The sequence below is a fragment of the Scylla paramamosain genome, chromosome 37 (assembly GCF_035594125.1).
Source record: "Scylla paramamosain isolate STU-SP2022 chromosome 37, ASM3559412v1, whole genome shotgun sequence".
NCBI classification, from domain to species: domain Eukaryota; kingdom Metazoa; phylum Arthropoda; class Malacostraca; order Decapoda; family Portunidae; genus Scylla; species Scylla paramamosain.
The window spans coordinates 10,980,711-11,007,500 of NC_087187.1; the positions used below are offsets into that span (position 1 = coordinate 10,980,711).

General features: G+C 39.6%; 2 protein-coding genes across 5 annotated transcripts in view; one reads left to right on the forward strand and one right to left on the reverse strand.

The window, feature by feature from the left end:
* Nucleotides 1-15,528, reverse strand: part of LOC135091499 (renin receptor-like) — a 29,805-nt gene extending 14,277 nt beyond the window's left edge. Inside the window, exons 1-4 of the mRNA XM_063989192.1 lie at nt 15,240-15,528; nt 7,523-7,647; nt 6,709-6,932; nt 4,431-4,545 (exon numbers count right to left, since the gene is read on the reverse strand). Of these exons, the coding sequence (XP_063845262.1) occupies nt 4,431-4,545; nt 6,709-6,932; nt 7,523-7,647; nt 15,240-15,291 (516 nt within the window). The 5' untranslated portion in view covers nt 15,292-15,528. The remainder of the gene's footprint in view (nt 1-4,430; nt 4,546-6,708; nt 6,933-7,522; nt 7,648-15,239) is intronic.
* A 513-nt stretch (nt 15,529-16,041) lies between these two features.
* Nucleotides 16,042-26,790, forward strand: part of LOC135091497 (huntingtin-like) — a 164,708-nt gene continuing 153,959 nt past the window's right edge. For 3 of the 4 annotated variants that reach the window (XM_063989188.1, XM_063989190.1, XM_063989191.1), the window contains exons 1-5: nt 16,042-16,209; nt 20,750-20,966; nt 21,224-21,419; nt 21,986-22,110; nt 25,126-25,609. In XM_063989188.1, coding sequence (XP_063845258.1) covers nt 20,770-20,966; nt 21,224-21,419; nt 21,986-22,110; nt 25,126-25,609 — 1,002 coding nt within the window. In that variant the 5' untranslated portion in view covers nt 16,042-16,209; nt 20,750-20,769. Of the gene's footprint in view, nt 16,210-16,230; nt 16,363-20,749; nt 20,967-21,223; nt 21,420-21,985; nt 22,111-25,125; nt 25,610-26,790 lie in introns of those variants that run through there. The other variant, XM_063989189.1, reaches the window with a different exon arrangement.

A 26,790-nucleotide genomic window follows, 5' to 3' on the forward strand; every position in this document is an offset into this window, starting at 1 on the left:
GACAGCTAGATATGCAACATTGCAGCGGTGAGAGAGAGGCTGAAGACAGTCAGTTAGAGGAGAGGAGTTGATGAGACGAAAAGCTTTTGATTCCACCCTGTCTAGAAGAGCGGTATGAGTGGAACCCCCCCAGGACATGTGAAGCATACTCCATACATGGACGGATAAGGCCCTTGTACAGAGTTAGCAGCTGGGGGGGTGAGAAAAACTGGCGGAGACGTCTCAGAACACCTAACTTCATAGAAGCTGTTTTAGCTAGAGATGAGATGTGAAGTTTCAGTTCAGATTATAAGTAAAGGACAGACCGAGGATGTTCAGTGTAGAAGAGGGGGACAGCTGAGTGTCATTGAAGAAGAGGGGATAGTTGTCTGGAAGGTTGTGTCAAGTTGATAGATGGAGGAATTGAGTTTTTGAGGCATTGAACAATAGCAAGTTTGCTCTGCCCCAATCAGAAATTTTAGAAAGATCAGAAGTCAGGCGTTCTGTGGCTTCCCTGCGTGATATGTTTACCTCCTGAAGGGTTGGACGTCTATGAAAAGATGTGGAAAAGTGCAGGGTGGTATCATCAGCGTAGGAGTGGATAGGACAAGAAGTTTGGTTTAGAAGATCATTAATGAATAATAAGAAGAGAGTGGGTGACAGGACAGAACGCTGAAGAACACCACTGTTAATAGATTTAGGAGAAGAACAGTGACCGTCTACCACAGCAGCAATAGAACGGTCAGAAAGGAAACTTGAGATGAAGTTACAGAGAGAAGGATAGACACCGTAAGAGGGTAGTTTCGAAATCAAAGCTTTGTGCCAGACTCTATCAAAGGCTTTTGATATGTCCAAGGCAACAGCAAAAGTTTCACCAAAATCTCTAAAAGAGGATGACCAAGACTCAGTAAGGAAAGCCAGAAGATCACCAGTAGAGCGGCCTTGACGGAACCCATACTGGCGATCAGATAGAAGGTTGTGAAGTGATAGATATTTAAGAATCTTCCTGTTGAGGATAGATTCAAAAACTTTAGATAGGCAGGAAATTAAAGAAATAGGACGGTAGTTTGAGGGATTAGAGCGGTCACCCTTTTTAGGAACAGGTTGAATGTAGGCAAACTTCCAGAAAGAAGGAAAGGTAGATGTTGACAGACAGAGCTGAAAGAGTTTGACTAGGCAAGGTGCAAGCACGGAGGCACAGTTTCAGAGAACAATAGGAGGGACCCCATCAGGTCCATAAGCCTTCCGAGGGTTTAGGCCAGCGAGGGCATGGAAAACATCATTGCGAAGAATTTTAATAGGTGGCATGAAGTAGTCAGAAGGTGGAGGAGAGGGAGGAACAAGCCCAGAATCGTCCAAGGTAGAGTTTTTAGCAAAGGTTTGAGCAAAGAGTTCAGCTTTAGAAATAGATGTGATAGCAGTGGTGCCATCTGGTTGAAGTAGAGGAGGGAAAGAAGAAGAAGAAGCAAAGTTATAGGAGATATTTTTGGCTAGATGCCAGAAATCACGAGGGGAGTTAGATCTTGAAAGGTTTTGACATTTTCTGTTAATGAAGGAGTTTTTGGCTAGTTGGAGAACAGACTTGGCATGGTTCCGGGCAGAAATATAAAGTGCATGAGATTCTGGTGATGGAAGGCTTAAGTACCTTTGGTGGGCCACCTCTATTATCATGTATAGCACGCGAACAAGCTGTGTTAAACCAAGGTTTAGGACGAGAAAAAGAGTGAGGAATGTACGCCTCCATGCCAGACATTATCACCTCTGTTATGCGCTCAGCACACAAAGACAGGTCTCTGACACGGAAGCAGTAGTCATTCCAAGGAAAATCAGCAAAATACCTCCTCAGGTCCCCCAAACTAGCAGAGGCAAAACGCCAGAGGCACCTTCGCTTAGGGGGATCCTGAGGAGGGATTGGAGTGATAGGACAAGATAAAGATATGAGATTGTGATCGGAGGAGCCCAACAGAGAAGAAAGGGTGACAGCATAAGCAGAAGGATTAGAGGTCAGGAAAAGGTCAAGAATGTTGGGCATATCTCCAAGACGGTCAGGAATATGAGTAGGGTGTTGCACCAATTGCTCTAGGTCATGGAGGATAGCAAAGTTGTAGGCTAGTTCACCAGGACGGTCAGTGAAGGGAGAGGAAAGCCAAAGCTGGTGGTGAACATTGAAGTCTCTCCAAGAATGGAGATCTCTGCAAAAGGGAAGAGGGTCAGAATGTGCTCCACTTTGGAAGTTAAGTGGTCAAAGAATTTCTTATAGTCAGAGGAGTTAGGAGAGAGGTATACAGCACAGATAAATTTAGTATGAGAGTGACTTTGTAGTCATAGCCAGATGGTGGAAAACTCAGAAGATTCAAGAGCGTGGGCACGAGAGCAGGTTAAGTCATTGCGCACATAAACGCAGCATCCAGCTTTGGATCGAAAATGAGGATAGAGAAAGTAGGAGGGAACAGAAAAGGGGCTACTGTCAGTTGCCTCAGACACCTGAGTTTCAGTGAGGAAAAGAAGATGAGGTTTAGAAGAGGAGAGGTGGTGTTCTACAGATTGAAAATTAGATCTTAGACCGCGAATGTTGCAGAAGTTAATGATGAAGTTGAGGGGGGTGTCAAGACACTTAGGGTCGTCGACAGAAAGGCAGTCCGACCTGGGGACATTTATGGTCCCCTCCCCAGATGGGGACTCCGAGGCTGGTGTAGGAGTCGCCATGATTTTAAAATTTTTGAGTGAAGGGTGTGTGTGTTATTAGGTGCTTGTAGTTTTGTGTGGAGGAAGAGAGTTGTCTTTAGAGGGCAGGCTGTGACTGCCCCCTTGTGTTGTGAAACACAAAGGGAAACGTTCAGTGAGGTCACAGCTGGGTTTAATGATAAGTTCACAGCACCCCCTGAACAGTGCTTTAGACCTCACTGGGAGTAATTATCTGGTAGGTACTGGGTACGAGAAAGATTTAGGAGTTATAGTTAGCTCTGAACTCCGTCTAGGAAAACAATGCATAGAAGCCAGAAACAGGGCAAATAGGGTACTAGGATTCATTTTTAGGAGTGTTAAAAGTAGAAGGCCGGAAGTAATATTAAAGTTATACTTGGCACTGGTCAGACCTCATCTAGACTACGCTCTGCAGTTCTGGTCTCACATTATAGGAAAGATATAGGTCTATTAGAATCAGTACAGAGGAGAATGACTAAAAGGATACTCCCTGTATCAAGATTGAAGTTGTTAAATTTACATTCTTTAGAAAGATGTAGGTTAAGAGGGGACCTGATAGAAGTCTTTAAGTGGTATAAGGGTTATAACAAGGGGGATGTAAGCAAAATTCTTAGGATCAGCAACCAGGATAGAACAAGAAATAACGGGTTCAAGCTTGAAAAATTTAGGTTTAGGAAGGGGATAGGAAAGAATTGGTTCTCAAACAGAGTGGTAGATGAGTGGAACAGACTCAGTAGTCATGCTGTTAGTGCTAGGACACTAGAGAGCTTTAAGAGAAGATTAGACAGGTTTATGGATGGGGATAATAGATGGAAATAGGTAGGTATATTTCATACAGGGACTGCCACGTGTAAGCCCGGTTGCTTCTTGCAGCTTCCCTTATTTCTTATGTTCTTATGTTCTAAATGATCAAATGATTTTCCACACACCTTTCACCTCCTCTATGGTACCTACAAGGACTTCATCCTCTCTTCATATTTATACTCCTTCACTTCCTTCTCTCATCTTTCTTCCAAAATAACTTCCTGGCTGCATACTCTCTATCAGTATCCTAAGGCCTGGATCACTGAGGTCCTTCTAGACCATTTTGAGTTTTCTTTGATCAACTATAGTTATATCCCTAGCTCTCTACATTGATTCACACTACCATCCTGTCAACATATCTAAACCATATAAGTCTAACTAGCATACAGTTTTACCCTACTCACACACAAAAGTATTCCTTGGATCTATGAGTCTCTGAAGTATCAGTAAAGCAGTTACTTGAACTTACTCCATCCACTTCTATTTCTTGTCACTATACTAGCACTTATACCACATCCTGCACAAATTACATTTCCCAAATTAACAAAATTCCTTGATAAATTCATCAAAGACAAATCTGTTCTCACCTCTGACCTCTTCTTCTGCACACTGATAACTGAAAGATTTCATTATTCTGCAACTTGCTTCTAATCCCACTACATCAGATTTTGTGACAAAGCACCCACATGTACTATATAAAATATAATTAAGACCCACACTCCTGCAGATTCCATAAGGTCATGTACATTCAGTTATTACAGTGACACCACCCTCAGTTGTATTTCAGATTCTCTACCTAAATGATGATCAAAGCCATAGATAGAAACAGACACTCAAGAACCATAATAGTGACACAACCATAGGAATGTGATGAAAAAAAGCCAAGTCCATCAGCAAATATTTGTGAGTCAATATAAGTAATGCAAAATCCTATTTCTACTCACTGTACGTGCTGTGGTCACCAAGGCAGCCATCTCCCGCAGGAAAGAAGCATCAGGCTCCTGTGAGTAATCCAACACCTGTGTTTTGGGTATGGTGTGGATCCAACTGTCATTTGGCCTGTGGTAACATAAAAGTATTGGTACACACTAACACATATTCATACTGGCCCTCAATGTATCCCACATAATTGTGTTTTTGTCTAATTAGAAAGCAATGCTATCAGCTCATGCTCTGTTAAAAAAAAATAACAGGGGGTCATATTAGTATGTGAGAAACCAATAGTTTTCATATTAACAGTGCTTCATATTAACACTACCCTCTGGTCTTCATCTCTTCTCTTATCCTTGTTGTCTGTCTATTCCCTTTCTCTTGAGACAAGCTGCTGCAAGTAAACAAGTGTAGCAGGTGTGGGTGCTACATGATGCATATGGCTGCTGGGGTGAGAGTGAGGCTGCCTCACTCTTGGTTTCTCACCCCTGCAGCCACACATGTCATGTAGCATCAGCTTTGTTTACCAACAGCACCTTGGTTCAAGAGAAAGGGAATGGACTGATAACAAGAATAAGGGATAGAAACCAGAGGAGAAAAGGGGATAAATAACGAAGACCATATACAGAAAATGATGGTTGGATTATTGGTGAGCTCCTTTTTGATGACAATAACTCTGAAGCAACAAAATAAATACCATACAGTTTTTGGAAGAAAAGAGTGAAAATAAAAGGAACAATATAAAGAAAATTAAGTGATATTTGAGAAAAACAAGATAGCAGATCAGACTGCAAAAAGAAACTAACCAAGATTACACCAATGAGATGGTGTTGCAAAAGGTAAGTTTCCTGACCATCAACCAGAACCAGGACCAGTAGCACTTCTCAGTGTCATGTCATAACCTATGCAGTGGTGTCACAGCTGTATTGTCTGCAGCTTACATCAGCCATTTTGGGTTCCACCTCCCCCAGTACATGTTTATGTTCACACTCAGTCTTTTGCACTCCAAGAGAAAATGAAAGGAAGTTCATCCCCCGTGCTTTGAGAGATCATACCAGAGCATTAGACAGTGCAGCTAAGCTCTGGTATACTGAAAAAAAAAACAGGGATTTTGAAGGCACAGACCCTTACTTAATATGGAAGCATCAGTTGGCATCCCTTACTTTGGAAATGTTGGTTTGAACCCAGCATTAAACTTAATACCACTTTTGTTTTACTGGCTTTGACACATCTTGCACGACTGAATAATGATCAGTGTGAGTGTGAGGAGTGCAGAGACCAGTGTGAACACAGCTAGTAATGACAGGCATGTACTTGCAATGTTGTCTTCTTACAGTCAAGACACTGAGACTTTGGTGATGCATTGGGTTTGAGGATGGAAAAAACCCAAATTACATTGCCAAGATTTTCTGGCAGCAAGTTTTGCTGTACAAGCTACATGTGATACCTGCAACATAAGTAGCACACACCTGCTGTGACATACAGGTTACGTATGTTGCTGAGAGGTTACATGTGGTAAGTCGGTCTCAGAGTAAGATCTAACCTACCGACTCTTGCTTATTATTTCAAGAGTGTAGTCTCCAATAACTAACAAACCTGACACTAATAACTCCAAGTGAATTAAAAGACCGTCATATTCCATGTAAACTAAATGTTCCTACCTTTGTCGTGATGAACTTGGTACCAAGAGTTTGTGTCACCATCAGCAATAAAATACTTGTCAGCCTCCAAGCTCTTGTATGCCTTGAGGGACTGCTCAAAAAACAACTGGCTTTTACTATTTGCCAGGTAGTTGAAGATGATGTGTTAGGCAATGCTGGAAGGTTGAGGTGGGCAGCAAAAGGAAGGATACTGACAGGTGCTTCCATATCAGGTAAGGGTCCATGCCTCCAAACACCCTAATTTTTTCAGTATACCAGAATTTAGCTGCACTGTCTAATGCTCTGGAATAATCACTCAAAGCATGGAAGATGAACTACCTTTCATTTTCTCTTATAGAGCAAAGGACTGAGTGTGAATATAAACATCTACCAGGGAAGATGGACGCCAAAGTCGCAGATACAAGCTGCAGACAACGCAGCTGTGACGTCACTGCAATTCCTCTATAGGTCATGCTTGATTTGGTTTAGTCAACATGGTGCCAACTTACAAATATTTTGCAGAAATTGCCTTATTAGATAATATTTTTATTCAATATTTTGTTGCCAATTTATATGAAATTCCAATTTATAGAATGCTGAGTTATGGAAGTTTTCCTTCTGTCCACAAAACCTGCAAGGGAAAAGTACTCACGAGGTGTCAACAGTGAGATGCTTAAAGAGGGTATGTCGCTGGGCCCGGGAGCCATAAACATTCTTTATGTGGTTAAACACTTCGTCAATAGAAACATCTTCTTTGAGGCCATAGGTGGTACCCTCTTGACGCACACTGGCACCCCCACTGTGCACCTCCACCAGTACAGCTGCGGTGGGGCTGGAGAACGGTGAGGTGATGGTGAGTCCTGGCCACAGTGAAGTCTGCCATACAAAATCGTAGATGGTGAGTTCCTAGATGTTGTAACTAAAAGATACACTAAAGCCTAAATTACAGCATAGTATGATGGGATAAAACATTATTTTGAAGTAGGCTAATTTAAGAACACAATGAGAAAATCTATTAGCATAAAGACTGGCATGGCACCAAACATGCTGCATAAACCCACATTCAATGTATGCTCTTTCTTGAGGCCAGGAAAATGCTATGGTTAATGACCATTAAGGAAAATCAACTATCTGCCATACCATGAGATCAAACAGTTATTTTGCTCACATTAAACACACAGGGAAAAATGATTTGACAATAGCTGACTTTATCTGACAGGTTAACCCAACAATAAACCAATTATTACAAAACATACTGCACTCAAACTACAAACTTCAAGTACAGTAAATTCTATCTATATAATACTGAAGTGCACTATATTATACCTACACACTATTTACCATCTGAATGTCTCCTATTCCCTCCCATATCTCTCTCTCCTATAGGAGTAAATAATAAAGAGTGTCATTCACTGTTGGGCAAGGAAACCCCTGCTGCTCCAACCAAGGCCATGGTGTGGACTCACCTGTACAGGAGTGTAGCCAAGGGATGCTGCCAACACATCATCAAGGTCGCTGGTTCTGAGGGCATCAGCATGCCCAAACCGCAGGGTGCTTGGGGAATGGCTAACAGTCAGCTCCCCGCCATACACTGCAACACACATTCATGGGATCACTACATGCTATTATTACTCTCTCTCTCTCTCTCTCTCTCTAGTAGGAATTAAACATATCTTTGCTTTGGCAAGTTTTACATTGTGATAATGATCAAAAGACTGTACAAGGCTCTACTTTTTTCTCACTTATATTCTGTCCACTTCCCTAATGCAAGAGTTAGCCAGTATTCACAGTCTTTCATTACTTTTACTAGTAAAGTGGAATTCCTTGCCTGCTTCTGTATTTTCTCCTGCCTAAGACTCTTTCAAGGATGTTTCATCACACTTGTCTTCATAATATTGGATATTCTTTTGGACTGTCTTCTTTAAGGACTGGTACCTTCAGTGGGCCCTTTATTTATTTATTTATTTTTATTTATTTTTTTTTTTGTTGCCCTTGACCAGATGCCTCACATAAAAAAGAAACAAAGAAGCTGTTTTGGGGTTTCAAGGAAATTTTCTGAGCATGATCCTGATAATATATATATTGAAACATTAATATCAATTCCAGTAAACAAGAATTACTTTTTTGTGCAAGAAAGCCACTGGCCAAGGGCAACAAAAAATTGCATTAAAAAAAGGTCTACTTAGAAACCCAGCTATTGTCCAGTGTGGTAGGTTTTTGCAACAACTCTCATTTTTTTTTCCCCCTTTCTGGCATGGAGACATACATTCCACATATTTTCTGTAATCCAATTTATCAATGATTAAAATGTGATTACTGTGATTATTTTTTTTGTAATTTCCATGAAGCACTTTGCTCTCAAGTCCAAGTATGTTTTGAAAGCTTAGCACCATCTCATGTTTTTACTTGCTTTTCTCCCATGATATATGAGTATCAGTCAAATGCACACAAAGCCTATGTGTGTTTCAGCAGACTTGAAATGCAGTACTTGTAAAAATTATTGCCGCCAGGCTGGTGTGGGAATGCACAGCCGCGGGTCACATATGAAACACACTGTATGTAATTACTGTAATGTGTGGATCAACTGTGGAACTATCATTGTGTGTGTGTGTGTTGTAGTACTATATCACCCAACATGTTTGTACATGCATGTGTTGCTGGCTATGTAAGGCAAACAACACATTTGTACATGCACATGCTGCTGGCTTATTCAAGGCAGGCAGCAGGTAGAGTCACCACTCCACTCCATTCCTCCTCAACAAGTACATCTTTAGATCATCATGGGGAAACCAATACTAGACCATTTTCATGGCAGCTCCAAGACAGATCCTACTACTCAAATGAAAGTGAAATGCAAGCACTGTGCCAAGGTTGTAGTGGTAACATTCGATGGACTTCAAACTTCCATACTCACATGAAGGTAAGGTGTCTTGTAATTGTATCATATTGTCACCTTCATAAACAAACTACCTAATTCATTTTATCAACTGTTTGGGACACTGAAAAATGACTCTTTTCTTATTTTTCACAATAATTCAGAGTTTATCAATTTATAACTTCATAATTGGACAAAAACTTTCATATGCTTTTTTTCACATGGAAAGTGCTATTTGTCAAAAGAAAATGGGAGTAAACTGACTTAGGTAAATTTGTTTATAATGTTTACATAAGACTTAAGCATAATGCTAAAGCACAGTACATTAAAAATTACAAAATAAAATACATAGACCATATGATAAAGAAATTCATAAGGAAATTCAGATCTTCTAAAACAGAGACTCAAGGAAAGTAAGTGAAAACGTAGTTAAATTCTTCTCAAAACATTATTTCCTTGAATCTTTTCATAACTAAGATTTAGTCATTACTCGTAAGGCAAGGTGTCAAAAAACTATGGCAGTCAACTCGCATAATTGGCTTCACAGATTTAGGCAGAAGAATTTTGGTGAATTTTAGACCATTTAAACCAGTGGTTCTTAACCTGGGGGGCGTGCCTCCCTAGGGAGGTGACAGTAATTCCCAGGGGGAGGACATAAGAAAGAATTTTCTAATTATACTGATTAAGCTGGTGGCACATTGAGAAAAAATTTCCCTAACTGATGCTGGTTTTTTGCTAATTTTGAGATCTGTTCTGAAAACAAACTGGTTTTACCTTCACACAGCAGGATACCCAACAGCTGTCCATATAATTTGTTTTTTATGACTATGACACTGTAGATATATTGGTAGCAGTAATATTGTGAATATTGTTCATTCAAGGCTTTGCTAATTTCAGTCTTCCACCAAACTGGTGTGGCTGACTAGTAGGAATGTTGGCTATCTTTGGTGGCTTATGTCCTGCTGATGCGTGTCTTGAGCTCTCAGTTATTTGCTATATATGCAGTGTTACCAGGGAAGCGAGAGCGAAATCTCTCTCTCTCTCTCTCTCTCTCTCTCTCTCTCTCTCTCTCTCTCTCTCTCTGTGAATTGAGAGAGAGAGAGAGAGAGAGAGAGAGAGAGAGAGAGAGAGAGAGAGAGAGAGAGAGAGAGAGAGAGAGAGAGAGAGAGAGAGAGAGAGAGAGAGAGAGAGAGAGAGAGAGAGAGAGAGAGAGAGAGAGAGAGAGAGAGAGAGAGAGAGAGAGAGAGAGAGAGAGAGAGAGAGAGAGAGAGAGAGAGAGAGAGAGAGAGAGAGAGAGAGAGAGAGAGAGAGAGAGAGAGAGAGAGAGAGAGAGAGAGAGAGAGAGAGAGAGAGAGAGAGAGAGAGAGAGAGAGAGAGAGTGCAAACCTTGATTTATGCCTTGTTAATCAGCTGATTTGATGCAGATGAGACCCCAGGTGGGTTATTATAACCCTCCTATGTTAGGTTTAGTTATGTTAGGTTAGGTTTAGTTATAGGCTGGGTTAGGTTAGATTTTATCCAAATTATCACAGAAAAACAATGAGAGCATTTTTGAAAATATTACATGATTAGTTTAGGAGCTATAACCAGAGAGAGAGAGAGAGAGAGAGAGAGAGAGAGAGAGAGAGAGAGAGAGAGAGAGAGAGAGAGAGAGAGAGAGAGAGAGAGAGAGAGAGAGAGAGAGAGAGAGAGAGAGAGAGAGAGAATCTTAACGAGTCAGAAATCAAAGTTTGCGCTCTCAAGAGAGACTGTGAGACAGACAGAGATGTTTTGCTCATAACATTGAATATATAATGGCTAACTGGTAGTTCAAGATACGCGGGATGTAAATCACCAAAGATAGTCAGAATGCTTAATGAAATCATATAATTACGAATTTTACAAATAATGCATTTGAATATGTATTAGGAACAAAATTACAAATAAATCATGTTACATCTTAGTTTATCTGTATAGTAAAACACAAATAGAAGATATATTTGAATCCTCATGTGAGCAGCAACATGCTAGAACAAACTGTTATCCGTACTCCTCAACAACCAAAATCCCCCAACTTGCGACTCACTTTGAATAGTAAAACAGAAAAGGAGTAGCAAAAACAATCAACAGTTATTGAGATTGTCCTAGTGTGCCGCCAGCATTAATTTCTTAACCAGACTGTTGGTTCATAATGAAAAGTGTTTTCTTTCTTAATGCAATACAATATAAATGTGAAAAATAGCAATAGGAATAGCAATAGGAGGAGGCAATAGGTACCTGCCGAAACTAAAGTGCTGGATCAGGGAGTGCTGTCAACTTATAATTAAACCCAGCTGTGACCTCACTGAATGTTTCCCTTTGTGTCTCACAAGACAAAGGGGCAGTCACAGCCTACCCTCTAAAGACAACTCTCTTCCTCCACACAAAACTACAAGCACCTAATTAGAAACACCCTTCACTCAAAAATTCAAAATTACCATGGTGACTCCTACACCAGCCTCAGAGTCCCCATCTGGGGAGGGGACCACAAATGTTCCCAGGTCAGACTGCTCTTCTGATAACAACCCTAAGTGTCTTGAGACCCCTCTCAACTTTTTCTTCATTAACTTCTGCAATATTCACAGTCCTAGGTCTAATTTTCAATCTGTAGAACACCACCTCTCCTCTTCTAAACCTCATCTTCTTTTCCTCACTGAAACACTGAGGCAACCTTTTCTGAGTAGCACCTTTTCTGTTTCCTCCTACTTTCTCTATCCTCATTTTCAATCCAAAGCTGGATGTTGAGTTTATGTGTGCAACGACTTATCCTGCTCTCTTGCCCATGCTCTTGAATCTTCTGAGTTTTCCACTATCTGGCTACGACTACAGAGTCACTCTCAAACTAAATTTATCTGTACTGTATACCACTCACCTAACTCCTCTGACTATAAGAAATTATTTGACTACTTAACTTCCAAAGTGGAGCAAATTCTGACTCTCTTCCCTTTAGCAGAGATCTCCATTCTTGGAGATTTCAATGTTTACCACCAGCTTTGGCTTTCCTTTCCCTTCATTGACCATCCTGGTGAACTAACCTTCAATTATGCTATCCTCCATGACCTAAGGCAATTGGTGCAACACTCTACTTGTATTCCTGACCGTCTTGGAGATACACCCAGCATTCTTGACCTTTTCCTAACCTCTAAACCTTCTGCTTATATTGTCATCCTCTCTTCTCCATTGGGCTCTTTCAATCACAATCTCATATCTGTATCTTGTCCTATTGCTCCTATCCCTCCTTAGGATCCCCCTAAGCAGAGGCATCTCTGGTGTTTTGCCTCTGCTAGTTGAGTGGACATGAGGAGGTATTTTGCTGATTTTCCTTGAAATGACTACTACTTCTGTGTCAGAGACCTGTCTCTGTGTGCCAAGTGCATAACAGAGAGGATAGTGTCTGGCATGGAGGCATACATTCCTCTCTTTTTCTTGACCTAAACCTTCCAAACCTTGGTTTACCACAGCCTGTTCTCGTGTTATACATGATAGAGAGGTGGCCCACAAAAGGTACTTAAGCCTTCCATCACCAGAATCTCATGCACTTTATATTTCTTCCCAGAACCATGCCAAGCCTGTTCTTCAACTAGCCAAAAACTCCTTTATTAATAGAAAGTGTCAAAATCTTTCAAGATCTAACTCCCCTCATGACTTCTGGCATCTAGCCAAAAATATCTTTTAATATCATTTAAAAACTTTAATATTTGCTTGTAGCCTATGTACCAATCCTGTTTTGAGATGTAAACATGTACCTGGCATATGGCATCGGCAGTGACTGTGAGAGATTACAGGGATAATAAAGTTTGTTCTGAAGAATGTTAAAAGATAGGTGCAATTTTAATTGTATGAAAGAGTGTCTTACCTCAAGGAGTAACAGCATCACACTGTAAAGAATGCAGTGAAGCTTGCCCGTGTTACTGGGTTCAGCGCGTATCCAATCACGTGTTTGTTTTGGTACATGCAATGCATGGTGCATGGTCACTTAGACAAATTCTTCCTGACTGTTGTCATTCTATGTGAATTACCGGTAAGTATGACCTATTATATATTGTTACCTTGAAAGAAAGAGTTGTTTTGGGGTGTATACCAATCATCACTTTGTTTACATGTGCGAAGATGTCTTGGGTTTGATTTTAGAGCCTCTGTTGTCATAGACCAGTGGTTCTCAAACTACGGGTTGCGACCCAAAGTTGGGTTGCAAGATCAATTTTGATGGGTCGCAGGGACACAGGAACATTATCATGCTTTCAGTGTTTCAGTTACTTAATTGAATTATTCTTCTTTAACCACAAATTACTTTTGTTATGTATGTTCATCTTCCCCCCACCTCCCTCCTCCTGGGCCCCACATAATGGTGTCTCTGACTGCTGTACACAAGCTGTACACATTACAGTAAAATCCCTCTCATCCGGCATTCGAGTATCCGGCAGCTTCAAGTATCCGGCACATTTTTCCCCGAGCCTTAAAATCAATAAAAAATCAATGTGTACTCATAAAATCGATTAAAATTCCTGCGTGAGGCATACTTTGTTCCCTCGCCACCAGAGCGCACTGCTTCGCGCTGCCCATGGTCCACTGCACTGTGTTTACTCAGTGACTCAGTCCCGCGTGTGCACTGTTTATCGCCTGACGCCTTCATCATGCCTAAAGTTGTAGAAAAGAGGAAGCGTGTTGTGCTTACACTTAAGCAGCTGATCAGATCAGCTGCTGATTAAGATCAGCTGATCTTTGTTATGGTAAGATGCGTGAGTGTAGGGTGGTGATTGTGGACATAATTTCACTTCTATTCAAGTATCCAGCAATATTCAAGTATCCAGCATGTCGGCAGTCCCATTGATGCCGGATAAGAGGGATTGTACTGTATTTATTTATTTTTCCAAAATAAAGCGTATATATCATTGTACATTTTCTTTCTCTTTACTTTACTCTGGGTCGCGAAGGAATGAAATGTTCCAAATAGGGTCGCTCATGAAAAAGTTTGAGAACCACTGTCATAGACTTACCACCAAGCACTGCCTCAATGCTGAACCTTGGCCTCATAGGACGCAGGCTCATTTCCTGAGACTTTTTTTGGAGAAAAGGTGCATCTTATGAGCCATCAAATACAGTACCTTTCCTTTTTGCTGGAAATTTGACTACATTCAGCCTGTTCCTAAAAAGGGTGACCATCCTAATGCCTCAAACTACCATCTTATTGCTTTAATTTCATACCTGTCTAAAGTTTTTTAATGTATCCTCAACAGGAAGATTCTTAAACATCTATCACTTCACAACCTTCTATCTGATTGCCAGTATCAGTTCTGTCAAGGCCGCTCTACTGGTGATCTTCTGGCTTTCCTTATTGAGTCTTAGTCATCCTCTTTTAGAGATTTTGGTGAAACTTTTGCTGTTGCCTTCAACATATCAAAAGCTTCTGATAAGGTCTAGCACAAAAATTTGATTTACAAATGTAACAACTGTGTCAATCTGCTCAAATGAACGAGGAACGATCTCCACAGTCGTTAAAAAAATAAATAAATAAAAATAAATAAATAAAATAAATAATTCACCTGAGCACTCACCTGTAGCCCTGAGAGAGAAGATGTGAATGCCCTCTGTGGCTACTGCTAGACTCTCCCCAGGACACAAGTTGCCACAACAAATATACCCCTATTTTTGTTTCCACTCTCCCACAATGACCACCTGATTTTACTGCTTCATCTGCACTGCAAATAAGGGAGAGGCCATGGGTGTCTACGAGTCCACCGAAATGCTGCGCCTCATTACAGAGTACGATGTTATTTTTTCTGATATATTATTATTTGCTTTAATATGCTGCACAATTCCCACGAACATCGCTACATTTCATAGTTGAGGGGAGGAAAAAAAAAAAAAAGTAAAAAAAAAGATAAAATAATTACTGGAAGCAAATAATCGAAAAGGTGAAGAGGGTTAAATCAACAAATCGTAACAGAATCAATGAATTACATATGTAAAAAAAAATAAATAAATAAACAAATAAATAAAAAAAATGATCTGAATCAATCTTAACCTATATGATTTAACCTAAACTTAATCTAGCCCTCTGATGAAAACGCTAATACAATTTCAGTACTATCCAGAATGAGAGGGCCAGACTAACACATTCTAACAGAATCAGGGAATAAAGCATCGTTATTCAAAAAGTGTAGGAACATTAAGGAATGTACTCAAGAACCACACCAGATACTTTATCACACAATTGAGAGCACCAGACCATGAAGGCACACTTCAGGACCATTACTGTGCTATGGTAAGGGTTACAGCGGCAGCCTTACCTGCGGAGAAGACGAAGAAGAGCAGACATACACTCATCCTGCTTGGTGTCATCTTGTCTTCTGCTCAGCCTGGGATCAATAGAGCACCATAGAGAACGGCTGCCCTACTTCCCCTTTATTCTATCTTAAAAGTAATTGTTAGTACTTACTGTATCCAGTTTTGACTATATTATTTTGTTTTTGAGTTTTAAATTAAATGTCAGTTTAGGATGATATGTATAATGGCTTTAAAAAAGAGTATTTATATCGGCTTCCCATTCTCTCGCGTCATGTGACAGGAAGCATCACGTGCCTATCAAAATTAAGTCACAAGGAAAGCTGTCATGGGTCAGATTTTCGATTTGTTTAAACTTATAGACGGTTCAGATTACCTTGATAATTATTTAGACAACAAATCATATCAAATTATCTCCACTTAGCGACGAGAAAGTTATCTGAATGCAATCAAGGAAATGTGTTGCTTGTATTTTCATCGGTTTATGAGATCTTATAGGCAGTTCGTATTATCATTATTATGGCTCTCGAAATCAATACATAATAATTAACTCTGTTAACACATATGTATACTAAAAATACTGAGAGAAAGGAAGGCGGAGTCGCCCATATTGACAAGTAAAGGAAATCAAACAAACAATCTCCCTTTAGGGATTAACTTCTAGTGTAAACAAAACTATTTTTCCTAAAAGCACATCCAATTTTTAATAAAGTATAATCTTAATTATATGAATTTGTTTGAAAGTACTGTTTTTATTTGTCAAAATGGTGCTTTATAGTTAAATCTTAATACTCATTTAAGGTTAGTGACAGTCCCGGACGGGGGAGAGGACATGGCGGGCAGGCACAACACAACCTCTCGGGTCTAATTCAATACTAGCATATATTAGACACCATGGAGATACACGACCGCCACGCCTGCTAGCACGACCCAGCGCGTCTGGCTTACTGAAAACCATCTAGAGAGACGAGGGTGGTGAGTGCTAAACTTAGATATTTGACAAAGAACACGAGACGCCAGCTGCGGTCCACCGCCGCCTGCGCTGCCCTGAGGGTTTATGGAATGAAAATCGAATAAGTACACGCCACATCCCCTTGGCTAAGTATCGCTTTGAGATACACGCAGGAAGTAAGAATCTAGCAAAATAAGTTTATAGATAAATCGCTTGTATTTATGAGATGACGCCGTGAATCATGTTTCCTCTATTGGTGAAGAGTGAAACAGTTGTCTTGTGTCAGCAACAGAGTGAGAGCTGGCCACTCATATTCCAGCAGGTCTAGTACTACACCGCCAGCAAACGGAATCATGCCCACTGTGATCAAGAATGCCTTCAGTTATGACTTGAAAGGAAAGGAAAGTAATGCAGGCTTAGCATACCAGGCACGTCCACCTGCTTCTCTGCCAGACACACCACCACCAGTGATAAGTGGCTTTGAACGAATGACTGTTTGAATCCTTAGTTGAGTTTTATTCATTGATAATGCATGGGACCATAACATAGAATAATACTCAATTTAAGATGATTTACCAAAATCTTAAGTAGGGAAAAATGGAACTGTGATAAAAAAAAAATGTTGGTAAATGTTCATAATATCTTTGCCACTTGAATACTGTGGGAATGAAGCCATGGTCATGGTGTGGTGGGGTCTGGCACACATGCCTTCATCAAGGCTGATGGAGTACAAGGGTTAAACAAGAAACCAGTATTTGGTAAATCTTTACAATAGGACCAAACTGCATTTTAAGTTTAAAATCATGATATTCATTATTGCTATTTTACGTTATAGATGATTTTGAGCATAAAATATGTTGGAAATACTGGATTTTGTTACTTCTCCCTTCATTCCCCCTGTGATCTTGAAGACTCGTTGGAAAGCGGAGTTTATGGATGGGAAACACGAAAATAGTAATTTTAGGGTACTTGAATGGAGATGATAGCTTTAAAAGACAATCCATGAGTGTAAAAAAATTTTAAATTTAAAATTTATATAAAAGTCTATTGCAGATAATTCAAATGTTTTGAAAAAATCCATGGAATCTAGTGAAATAATTATAAAAATGCAGAATGCCACCTGTATCTCTTTCATTTGCATCCCCCCTCCCTGTTAGCATGAAGCTTGGGGACTAGGTGGGAATGCAGAGTTTTTGGGCTGGGTAAGCCAAACCGGCCATGTATGGCAGTCGAGGAAATTAGGAACAAAGCAGTCACCTCTGGGGAAAGTTTCTTAAAAAATTGAATATAATCTAGCTGTGGGGTTTATTCTTCTTCTGGACCCTTCCAACAGACACTAATGTGGCTTTATATAAGCCTCACTCATTCATCCTTCCTGGGTCTCCCATACCAGACAGTGACTTGACCAAATCTCACCAAATCTAACCTCGTCACCAAGGAGGCTTACTCCCTGGATTCCCATGGACTGTAATCTTTTGATTATAAATTTTTTTTTTTTTCACATTTATTGGACAAATCTTAATTTTCCCTGTGTATTTTTAATAAAATTCCAGCAGGCAAAAGTTACAATGTGCAAAGCAGCTTTTCATTGTGGATACAGGATAGCAACTGAGAGGTGCAGGTGTGTCATAAAATGGCTTGTGGACAAGTGACATGTATATGAAAAATCAGAATAGAATAGGTCCCATTATGACCAATCTGAAGTGTCTTCCATAGTAAGATGTCTCATTCAAAAGCTTAGACATACAGAAGTTATTGAACTTACAGAGAGAGAGAGAGAGAGAGAGAGAGAGAGAGAGAGAGAGAGATTCAGATGTCACCATAGCTGGGCATAATAAAAAAAAAAATCTTGATAACCAATAAATCGATAACAATAACCTTATCGGCAATAACCGATAATTGATAACTAGTGATACATTTATCGTCCGATAACCAATAAGTCAATAAATCCAAACTTCCGATACTAATGATAATGATATTGATATTTTGAATTAAAAAATTGAAGTCCAAATCTTTATTTTTATCTTTACCTTAGAAAACTTAGAAAAATCTTAGAAAACTTCAAATTCAATGTTTATCCTGCCTCTTCACTAATGGAAAGTACTGTTTTAGGTAAAATAACCATATTTGATTTTGAAAGTTTAAAGTTTCAACATGCTCATGTTCCTAAACTAAGATTATTGATAACACAGGAAGTAACTATCGGATAACCGATAACCCGATATCGTTACTGCGATAAAATATCACGCTAATTTATTTAGATAACACCCACCTATGGATGTCACCAACACATGAACTACTTACCAAGACACATACAAACATATTACAAAAAAGGTGTTCTTAGGCTCAGTCTGTGAGTAGGTCAGTTGTGGACTTGTTTTCTGAGAGATATGTTGAATTGCAGTGAATTAATGTGACTTCTATGAAGTTGGGCACCTACTTAAATTATTCTGAATATCAAGTAAGGTATGTAACCTGTCCACAGCCAGAAAATAAGGCAGATTGGTGAAGATCAGTGATTGTGCCATTTCAACAAGATGTCTAGAGATGTGATTGTATTGTACATTCATCATTAGATATCTTCCAGCTGATAATCATGTCTGTCTCTACAGAGTAAAGGTGTAAGGAAGCCAATCTCAAAACAAAGTTTAATTAACTGAAACTTTGTATATTTAAAAGTTCAAGTCTATTGATAAACAGAAGACATACACAATATAATTTGTATATTTTAAAATCAAGTCTACTAATAAACAGGAGACATACACAATATAATTTGTATTCCACATAAAAGAGTTAAATTCCAGAAGTGGTCTGAACTCCATACTGTGCAATCTGGTTCATTTGAGACATGAATTCAGCTCTGTCTCAGTGTTGATAAAACTAAGATGATAAGTTGCCCCCATAGCATGCATCAGTATTAATTGTTATTATTTTATATATTCATATGCTTTTAATATGTATTAGATCTGTTGAGTCAGCAAGGGGTTTTGAGAGAGAGAGACAGAGAGAGAGAGAGAGAGAGAGAGAGAGAGAGAGAGAGAGAGAGAGAGAGAGAGAGAGAGAGAGAGAGAGAGAGAGATGTTGCACTGTCAGTTTTCACACAAATATTTATTTATTTATTTTTTATTACGTAAGGTCACTGGCCAAGGGAAACAAAAGGAGGAAAAATAAAATCCCACTGAGGTGCCTGTCCCAAAAGAGATGTCAAGAGAATCATTGAAAATTTGAAGGATAAGTGTCTTTAAACCTCCCTCTTGAAAGACTTCAAATCATAAGAAGAAGGAAATACAGAAGCAGGCAGGAAGTTCAAGAGTTTACTAGAGAAAGGGATGAATGATTGAGAATACTGTTTAACACTTGCATTAAAGAGGTTGACATAATATGGGTGAGAGAAAAGAAAGTCTTGTGCAGCAATGCCATGGGAGGAGGGAAGACATGCAGCTAGCAAGATCAGAAGAGCAGTTAGCATGAAAATAATGGTAAGAGCTAGCAAGAGGTGCAACATTATGGTGATGAGTAAGAGGCTGAAGATGGTCAGTTAGAGGAGAGGAGTTGATAAGACAAAAAGCTTTTGATTCCACCCTGTCTAAAATAGTGGTATGAGTGAATCCCACCAAACATGTGAGCATACTCCATACATTGATGGATCAGGTCCCTTTACAGAGTTAGCAGTTGGGGGGATGAGAAAAACTGGTGGAGATGACTCAGAATGCCTAACTTCATAGAAGCTGTTTTAGCTAGCAATGAAGTGTAAAGTTTCCAGTTTAGATTATAAGTAAAAGACAGACCGAGGATGTTCAGTGTAGAAGAGGGAAACAGTTGAATATCATCGAAGAAGAGGGGATAGTTGTCTGGAAGGTTGTGTTGAGTTGAGAGATGGAGGAATTGAGTTTTTGAGGCATTGAACAATACAAAGTTTACTCTGCCCCAGTCAGAAATTTTTAGAGATCAGAAGTCAGGCATTCTGTGGCTTACCTACATGAACTGTTTGCTTCCTGAAGAGTTGGACATCTATGAAAAGAAATGGAAAAGTGCAGGGTGGTATCATCAGTGTAAGAGTGGATAGGACAAGAAGTTTGGTTTAGAAGATCATTGATGAATAATAGGAAGAGAGTAGGTGACAGGACAGAGCCCTGAGGAACACCACTGTCAATAGATTTAGGAGAAGAGCAGTGACATTCTACCACAGCAACAATTGAACTGTCAGAAAGGAAACAAGATGAAGTTACTGAGAGAAGGATAAAAGCCCTAGGAGGGTAGTTTGGAAATCAAAACTTTGTGCCAGACTCTATCAAAAGCTTTTGATATGTCCAAGGCAACAGCAAAAGTTTCACCAAAATCCTAAAAGAGGATGAACATGAATCAGTAAGGAAAGCCAGAAGATCACCAGTAGAGTGGCCTTGATGGAACTCATACCAGTGATCAGGTAGAAGGCTGTGAAGTGACAGATGTAAGAATCTTCCTGTTCATTAGGACAATGTACAATGTATACAGGAGAGCAAGTTGGTAAAAGATAGTTTTGAAATAATAATTCTCCTGTACAAGCTTATTTTTCATCATCAGAAGAGTCAACACAATCCAAGATGGCTGCCCTGGAAAAGCTAGTGCGAGCCTTTGAGGCCGTGAAGCTTTCTCAGGGTAATGGCAATCCTGGAGGTGCTCCCACCCCAACTGCTGCCTTTGGGGCTGGGGCGGGGGCAGAGCAGCGGCCACAGGAGCACAACCGCACCATGGCATCATTTGCAACCTCCCTCTCTCAGCAGGGCCAGGGGCTGCTCAGGTGAGTGTGTTAGGTCTGCCTTATTGTTTCTGAAAGAGTTCATCAGACCATCACTTTAGCACCTGTACAACCCAAATTTTCATGTTATATAAGTTTTTTGCCATTGCACAGAAGCCTTGATTTTCTCAAGCATTGTTTAATTGTAATTAATAGCATTATTTTCTTCACCTCTTCAACATAAACATCCACCTGCAAATATTGTTCTTCCATATCTCCTGCTACCTGAGAATTACACATATTATTCTTTTAAAAAATAGTAAAAAAGACCAGATCTTGAGCAGCAAAGAGAAGGCAGCCACCTGCTCTGTGATTGCTGATGCACTGGTTACTGCCAAACCCACTGAGATCCAGAAGCTGCTTTCTGTGGGAATTGAGACACTGCTGCTACTGACAGCCGACGCAGACCCTGATGTGCGGACCAGTGCCAACGAGTCCCTTAACCGGGTGATCAGGGTGAGGCTTGCCAGTGGCCTGACAGGGGATTGGTGCCTTGTAGTGGCATCCTGTATTTTGTTATAGAATGGAATATGATGCTGCATATAATATTTTGTTAGATCCAGTTGATGATTGTGTCAAGTGAGCTCAGTCCTTGCACAAGTGAATAAATGTATTTGTTTATTTGTATTTTCAGTCATGCCATGCAATGTTTCATATAATTCTTTTCTTGGAGGTTTACTTCATATCATATTCATTGCATAGATGTTCAAAGATTCTTCCTTTTGTAAAGCCTCGTTAAATCTGTCCTAATCCACTTTTTATATATATATATATATATATATATATATATATATATATATATATATATATATATATATATATATATATATATATATATATATATATATATATATATATATATATATATATATATATATATATATATATATATATATATATATATATATATATATATATATATATATATATATATATATATATATATATATATATATATATATATATATATATATATATATATATATATATATATATATAATCAAATGTGCTATGTTTGCCAGAGCTTGTCAGAAACACAGTTGGGCAAGATACAAGTAGAGCTGTACAAAGAGATCAAGAAGAATGGGTCAGTAAGGAGTCTGAGAGCAGCCCTTACACGCTTTGCTGCACTCTGCCACCACATAAGGTACAAACCAGCCCTTGCATTGTCTTTATACAGTAGGATATGTGACAATGCAAGGTCATTATAATGTACAACTGCAATAACATACTGAAATTTTAATAAATATACAATTGCAATAATGAACTAAAACTGGCATAATGAGCTCACCACTGATGCAAGCACTGGAATTTTAATAAAAGTTTAATCAGAATAACAAACCAAATCTGGCAAGATGAACTCACCATTCATGTGAGCACAACAAACTAAACTAAAACAAACTAAAACTCACAAGACTAACTCACCAGGTGTATGAGCTGCTACTCACCAGGGTTAGTAAATAACCAGGGTTTTTAAAAAAGCCCAATCCACTTTTTTTTTTGTTGTTGTTTTATTGAGTTTTATTTATTTTTTTGTTCATTCCTCATATTTGTATGTGAATCAGTTTAAATAAGCAATTAAAAAAGTAATGTAGAGTGAAACAAAAGGTTTGAAGTGTTTTTTCTTTTTTTATGTTGGAGGGACACTGGCCAAGAACAACAAAAATTTAATAATAAAAAATAAAAAGACCCACTGAGGTGCCAGTCCCCAAACAAAGTCGAAAACAGTAGTCAGAAATTACAGGATAAGTGTCTTTAAACCTCCCTGTTGAACGAGTTCAAGTCATAGGAAGTGGAAATACAAAAGCAGGCAAGGAGTTCTAGAGATTACCAGAGAAAGGGATGAATGATTGAGAATAGTGGTTAGCTCTTGCATTAGAGAGGTGGACAGAATAGGGGTGAGAGAAAGAAGAAAGTCTTGTGCAGCGAGGCTTTGGGAGGAGGGGAGGCATTTAGTTAGCAAGATCAGGAGACCAGTCGGCATGAAAATAATGGTAGAAGATAGCAAGAAATGCAACATTGTGATGATTAGAGAGAGGCTGAAGACAGTCAGTCAGAGGGGAGGAGATGATAAAACGAAAATCTTTTGATTCCACCCTGTCTAAAATAGTGGTATGAGTGGAAGCCCCGCATACATGTGAAGCATACTCCATACATGGATGGACAAGGTCCCTTTACAGAGTTCGCAGCTGGGGGTGAGAAAAACTGGCAGAGACAACTCAAAATGCCTAACTTCATAGAAGCTGTTTTAGCTAGAGATGAAATGTAAAGTTTCCATTTTAGATTATAAGTAATCTTCAGTGTAATAATGTTCAGAGTAGAAAAGAGGGATAGTTGAGTGAAATTGAAGAGGGCATAGCAGTCTGGAAGGTTGTGTTAAGTTGATAAATGGAGGAATTGAGTTTTAAGGCATTGAACAATACTAATTTTGCTCTGCCCCAATCAGAAATTTTTGAGAGATCAGAAGTCAGGTGTTCTGTGATTTCTTTGCATGAACTGCTTTCTTCCTGAAGGGTTGAGTATCTAGGAAAAGATGTGGAAAAGTGCGGGGTGGTACCATCAATGTAGGAGTGGATAAGACAAAAAGTTTGGTTTAGATCATTGATGAATAATAGGAAGAGAGTGGGTGACAGGACAGAATCCTGAGGAACACCACTGTTAATAGTTTTAGGAGAAGAGTAGTGACTGTCTACCACAGTAACAAGAGAAAGAAAACTTGAGACAAAGTTATAGAGAGAAGAGTAGAAGCTGTAGGAAGGTAGTTTGGAAATCAAAGCTTTGTGTCAGACTCTGTCAAAAACTCTTGATATATCTTAGGCAACAGCAAAAGTTTCACCAAAATCTCTAAAAGAGGATGACCAAGACTCAGTAAGGAAAGCTAGAAGATCACTAGTAGAGCAGCCTCAAAGGAACCCATATTGGCGATCAGATACGAGGTTGTGAAGTGATAGATGTTTAAGAATCTTCCTGTTGAGGATAAATTCAAACCTTTAGAGAGGCAGGAAATTAAAGCAATAGGATGGTAATTTGAGGGATTAGAATAGTCACCCTTTTTAGGAATAGGCTGAATGTAGACAAACTTCCAGCAAGAAGGAAAGGCAGATGTTGATAGACAGAGTTGAAAGAGTTTGGCTAGGCAAAGCACAAGCATGTAGGTGCAGTTTCAGAGAACAATAGGAGGAACCCCATCATGTCCTTAAGCCTTCTAAGGGTTTAGGCCAGCAAGGGCATGGAAAAACATCACTGTGAAGGATTTTAATGGGTAGCATGAAGTAGTCAGAGGGTGGAGGAGAGGGAGGAACAAGCCCTGAGTCATCCAAGGTAGAGCTTTTAGCAAAGGTTTGAACGAAGAGTTCAGCTTTAGAAATAGATGAGATGGCAGTGGTGCCATCAGCTTGAAATAATGGAGGGAAAGATGAAGAAGCAAAATTATTGGAGATGGTTTTGTCTAGGTGCCAGAAATCATGAGGTGAGTTAGATCTTGAAAGATTTTGACACTTTCTATTAATGAAAACCAGACAGCCTGTATCATGCTGATACAGGCTGATCTGGTTACACAAATCCTGTTAACTTGTACTGTACAGGAAACGAATGGATCAGGTTTGACTATTCCATTTTTTATGTATATGTACATATATAGACCTTATTTATCAATAATATATATAAATTTTGATATGTTAAGTATTAAAAAACACAGGCTTTTTTTTTCTCTTCTTAGTGGGTTTTTTTTTGAATGCCAACCCTGCTGCTCACCTATCTGCCACCTGTCCCTTCCTCCCTTTTTTTTCTTTATCTCCTTCCCTTCTTTCATCTTGTCTTAAACCACCTTCCCTGTCACCTCCCCTCCTTCTTATCTGTCAGAGATAAGGGACAAGGGAGTGATACCTTGGGTCTTTCTCTCATTCATTTTATGTCATTTTCACTTCATCCTTTCTCACTTTCTTGTGGAAACCAACACCTCATTTAAAAAAAAAAAAAAAAACAACAACATATTTTAATTAATTATTTGAAAGATTTGAGGGTATATGACTGGGGAAATTGTTGTTTAAGCAAACCAAATATTAACATCTTAAGAGTGAGCATTGTGCCTTTACATACATGCAACCATGAATATTACTCCTCTTCCATATCTTTCCCTCACATTTGTACTCCTTTCCTCCAGACCCCAGAAAGGCCGTGCTTATGTACAGAACCTGCTGCCATACGTGACAAGAATGGCTCGGCGCACAGAGGAGCCCCTCCTGGAGACTCTGGCAGCTGCTCTTGAGAAGATTATGCCAACGCTTGGCCATTTCACCAATGACAATGAGGTCAAGAATCTCCTGAAGGCCTTCCTGCCAAACCTAAGTCACTCATCATCAGCAGTGAGGCGCTCTGCTGTGTCTTCACTGCTGGTGCTCTGCTGCCACTCCCGCAAGCCACCCATGTTTCTCTCATGGCTCCTAACCACCATTCTGCAGACTCTGGTGCCAGTGCAGGAGGAGGCACCCACCAGCCAGGTTCTTGGGTGCATGCTGTGCCTGAGAGCGCTGGTGCCTCACCTGGGCCGCCTCTGTCCCCCAAACCTTCCATCAGACCAGCATGGACAGCCTACTTCACACCTCCATCCTGGGGAACACACTGTCTCCTATGACCAGCTGATACAGGTCTGGCTCCTCAAGTGTTGACGTTAAGAAATCATGTTATCCACTGAGCCTTAGTAATGTCTTTCATGATAAGTGTGCAGAAACCTGACTCAAAACTTCAAGGAAATTTGCAGCTCTGTCAGTCTCTTTTGAAATTCTGTCAGTTATTTATTGATTACGAAGTAATGATCTTATACATCATCATATATTCCATCTTTTGTCTATGTACAGTAAAACCACACTAAGTTGGGCCCTTTTTAGTTACATGTTAGTTAAGGTGGACACTTTTAAGGGAAAGGAAAAGACCTGTATAGAGCAAGGAAGACACATCATGAAAACCTCAGTGAATTTGCCTACAATTGGTACATGCAAGAAAGAACATATTGCAAGGAGGCTTGGTCAACACCTTGGGATCAAGGAATTAAATTGCAATGTTAAGTTTAGATAAGTCAGGTTTTCAGTTGTCAGATTGGCCTCCCTCCCATTTACTTTAACTTAGTGAGTTTTTACTGTATATCCATTGTTTTAACATGTGCAAGGAAGTTTTCCTGTCTGGGGAAAAGTGATTTGTGCAGGAGGCAGTGTAGTTGCTAGTAAGTAGTAAGAATTTGAAGTAGACCAAGGGAATTTTTATCTGACCAGTGCTTATTTGCATGTATGGCATGTATGAAAAGTGCATTTTTTTTTTTTTTATGTAGGAAGGACATCGGCCAAGGGCAACAAGAATCCAGTAGAAAAAAAAAAAAAAGCCCACTGAGATGCTGGCCCCCTGAATAGGATCCAAAGTGGTTGTCAAAAAATTGAAGGTGTTCAAGTCATAGGAAGGTGGAAATATAGAAACAAGGAGGGAATTCCAGAGTTTACCTGAGAAAGGGATGATTGATTAAGAATACTGGTTAACTCTTGCATTAGGGAGGTGGACAGAATAGGATTGAGAGAAAGAAGAATGCCTTGTGCAGCAAGGCTGTGGGAGGAGGGGAAGCATGCAGTTAGCAAGATCAGAAGAGCAGTTCGCATGAAAATAGCAGTAGAAGATAGCAAAAGATGCAACATTGCAGCGATGAGAAAGAGGCTGAAAACAGTCTGTTAGAGGAGAGGAATTGATGAGATGAAAAGCTTTTCATTCCACCCTGTCTAGGAGAGTGGTATGAGCGGAATCCCCCCAGATATGTGAAGCATATTCCATACATGGATGGAAAAGG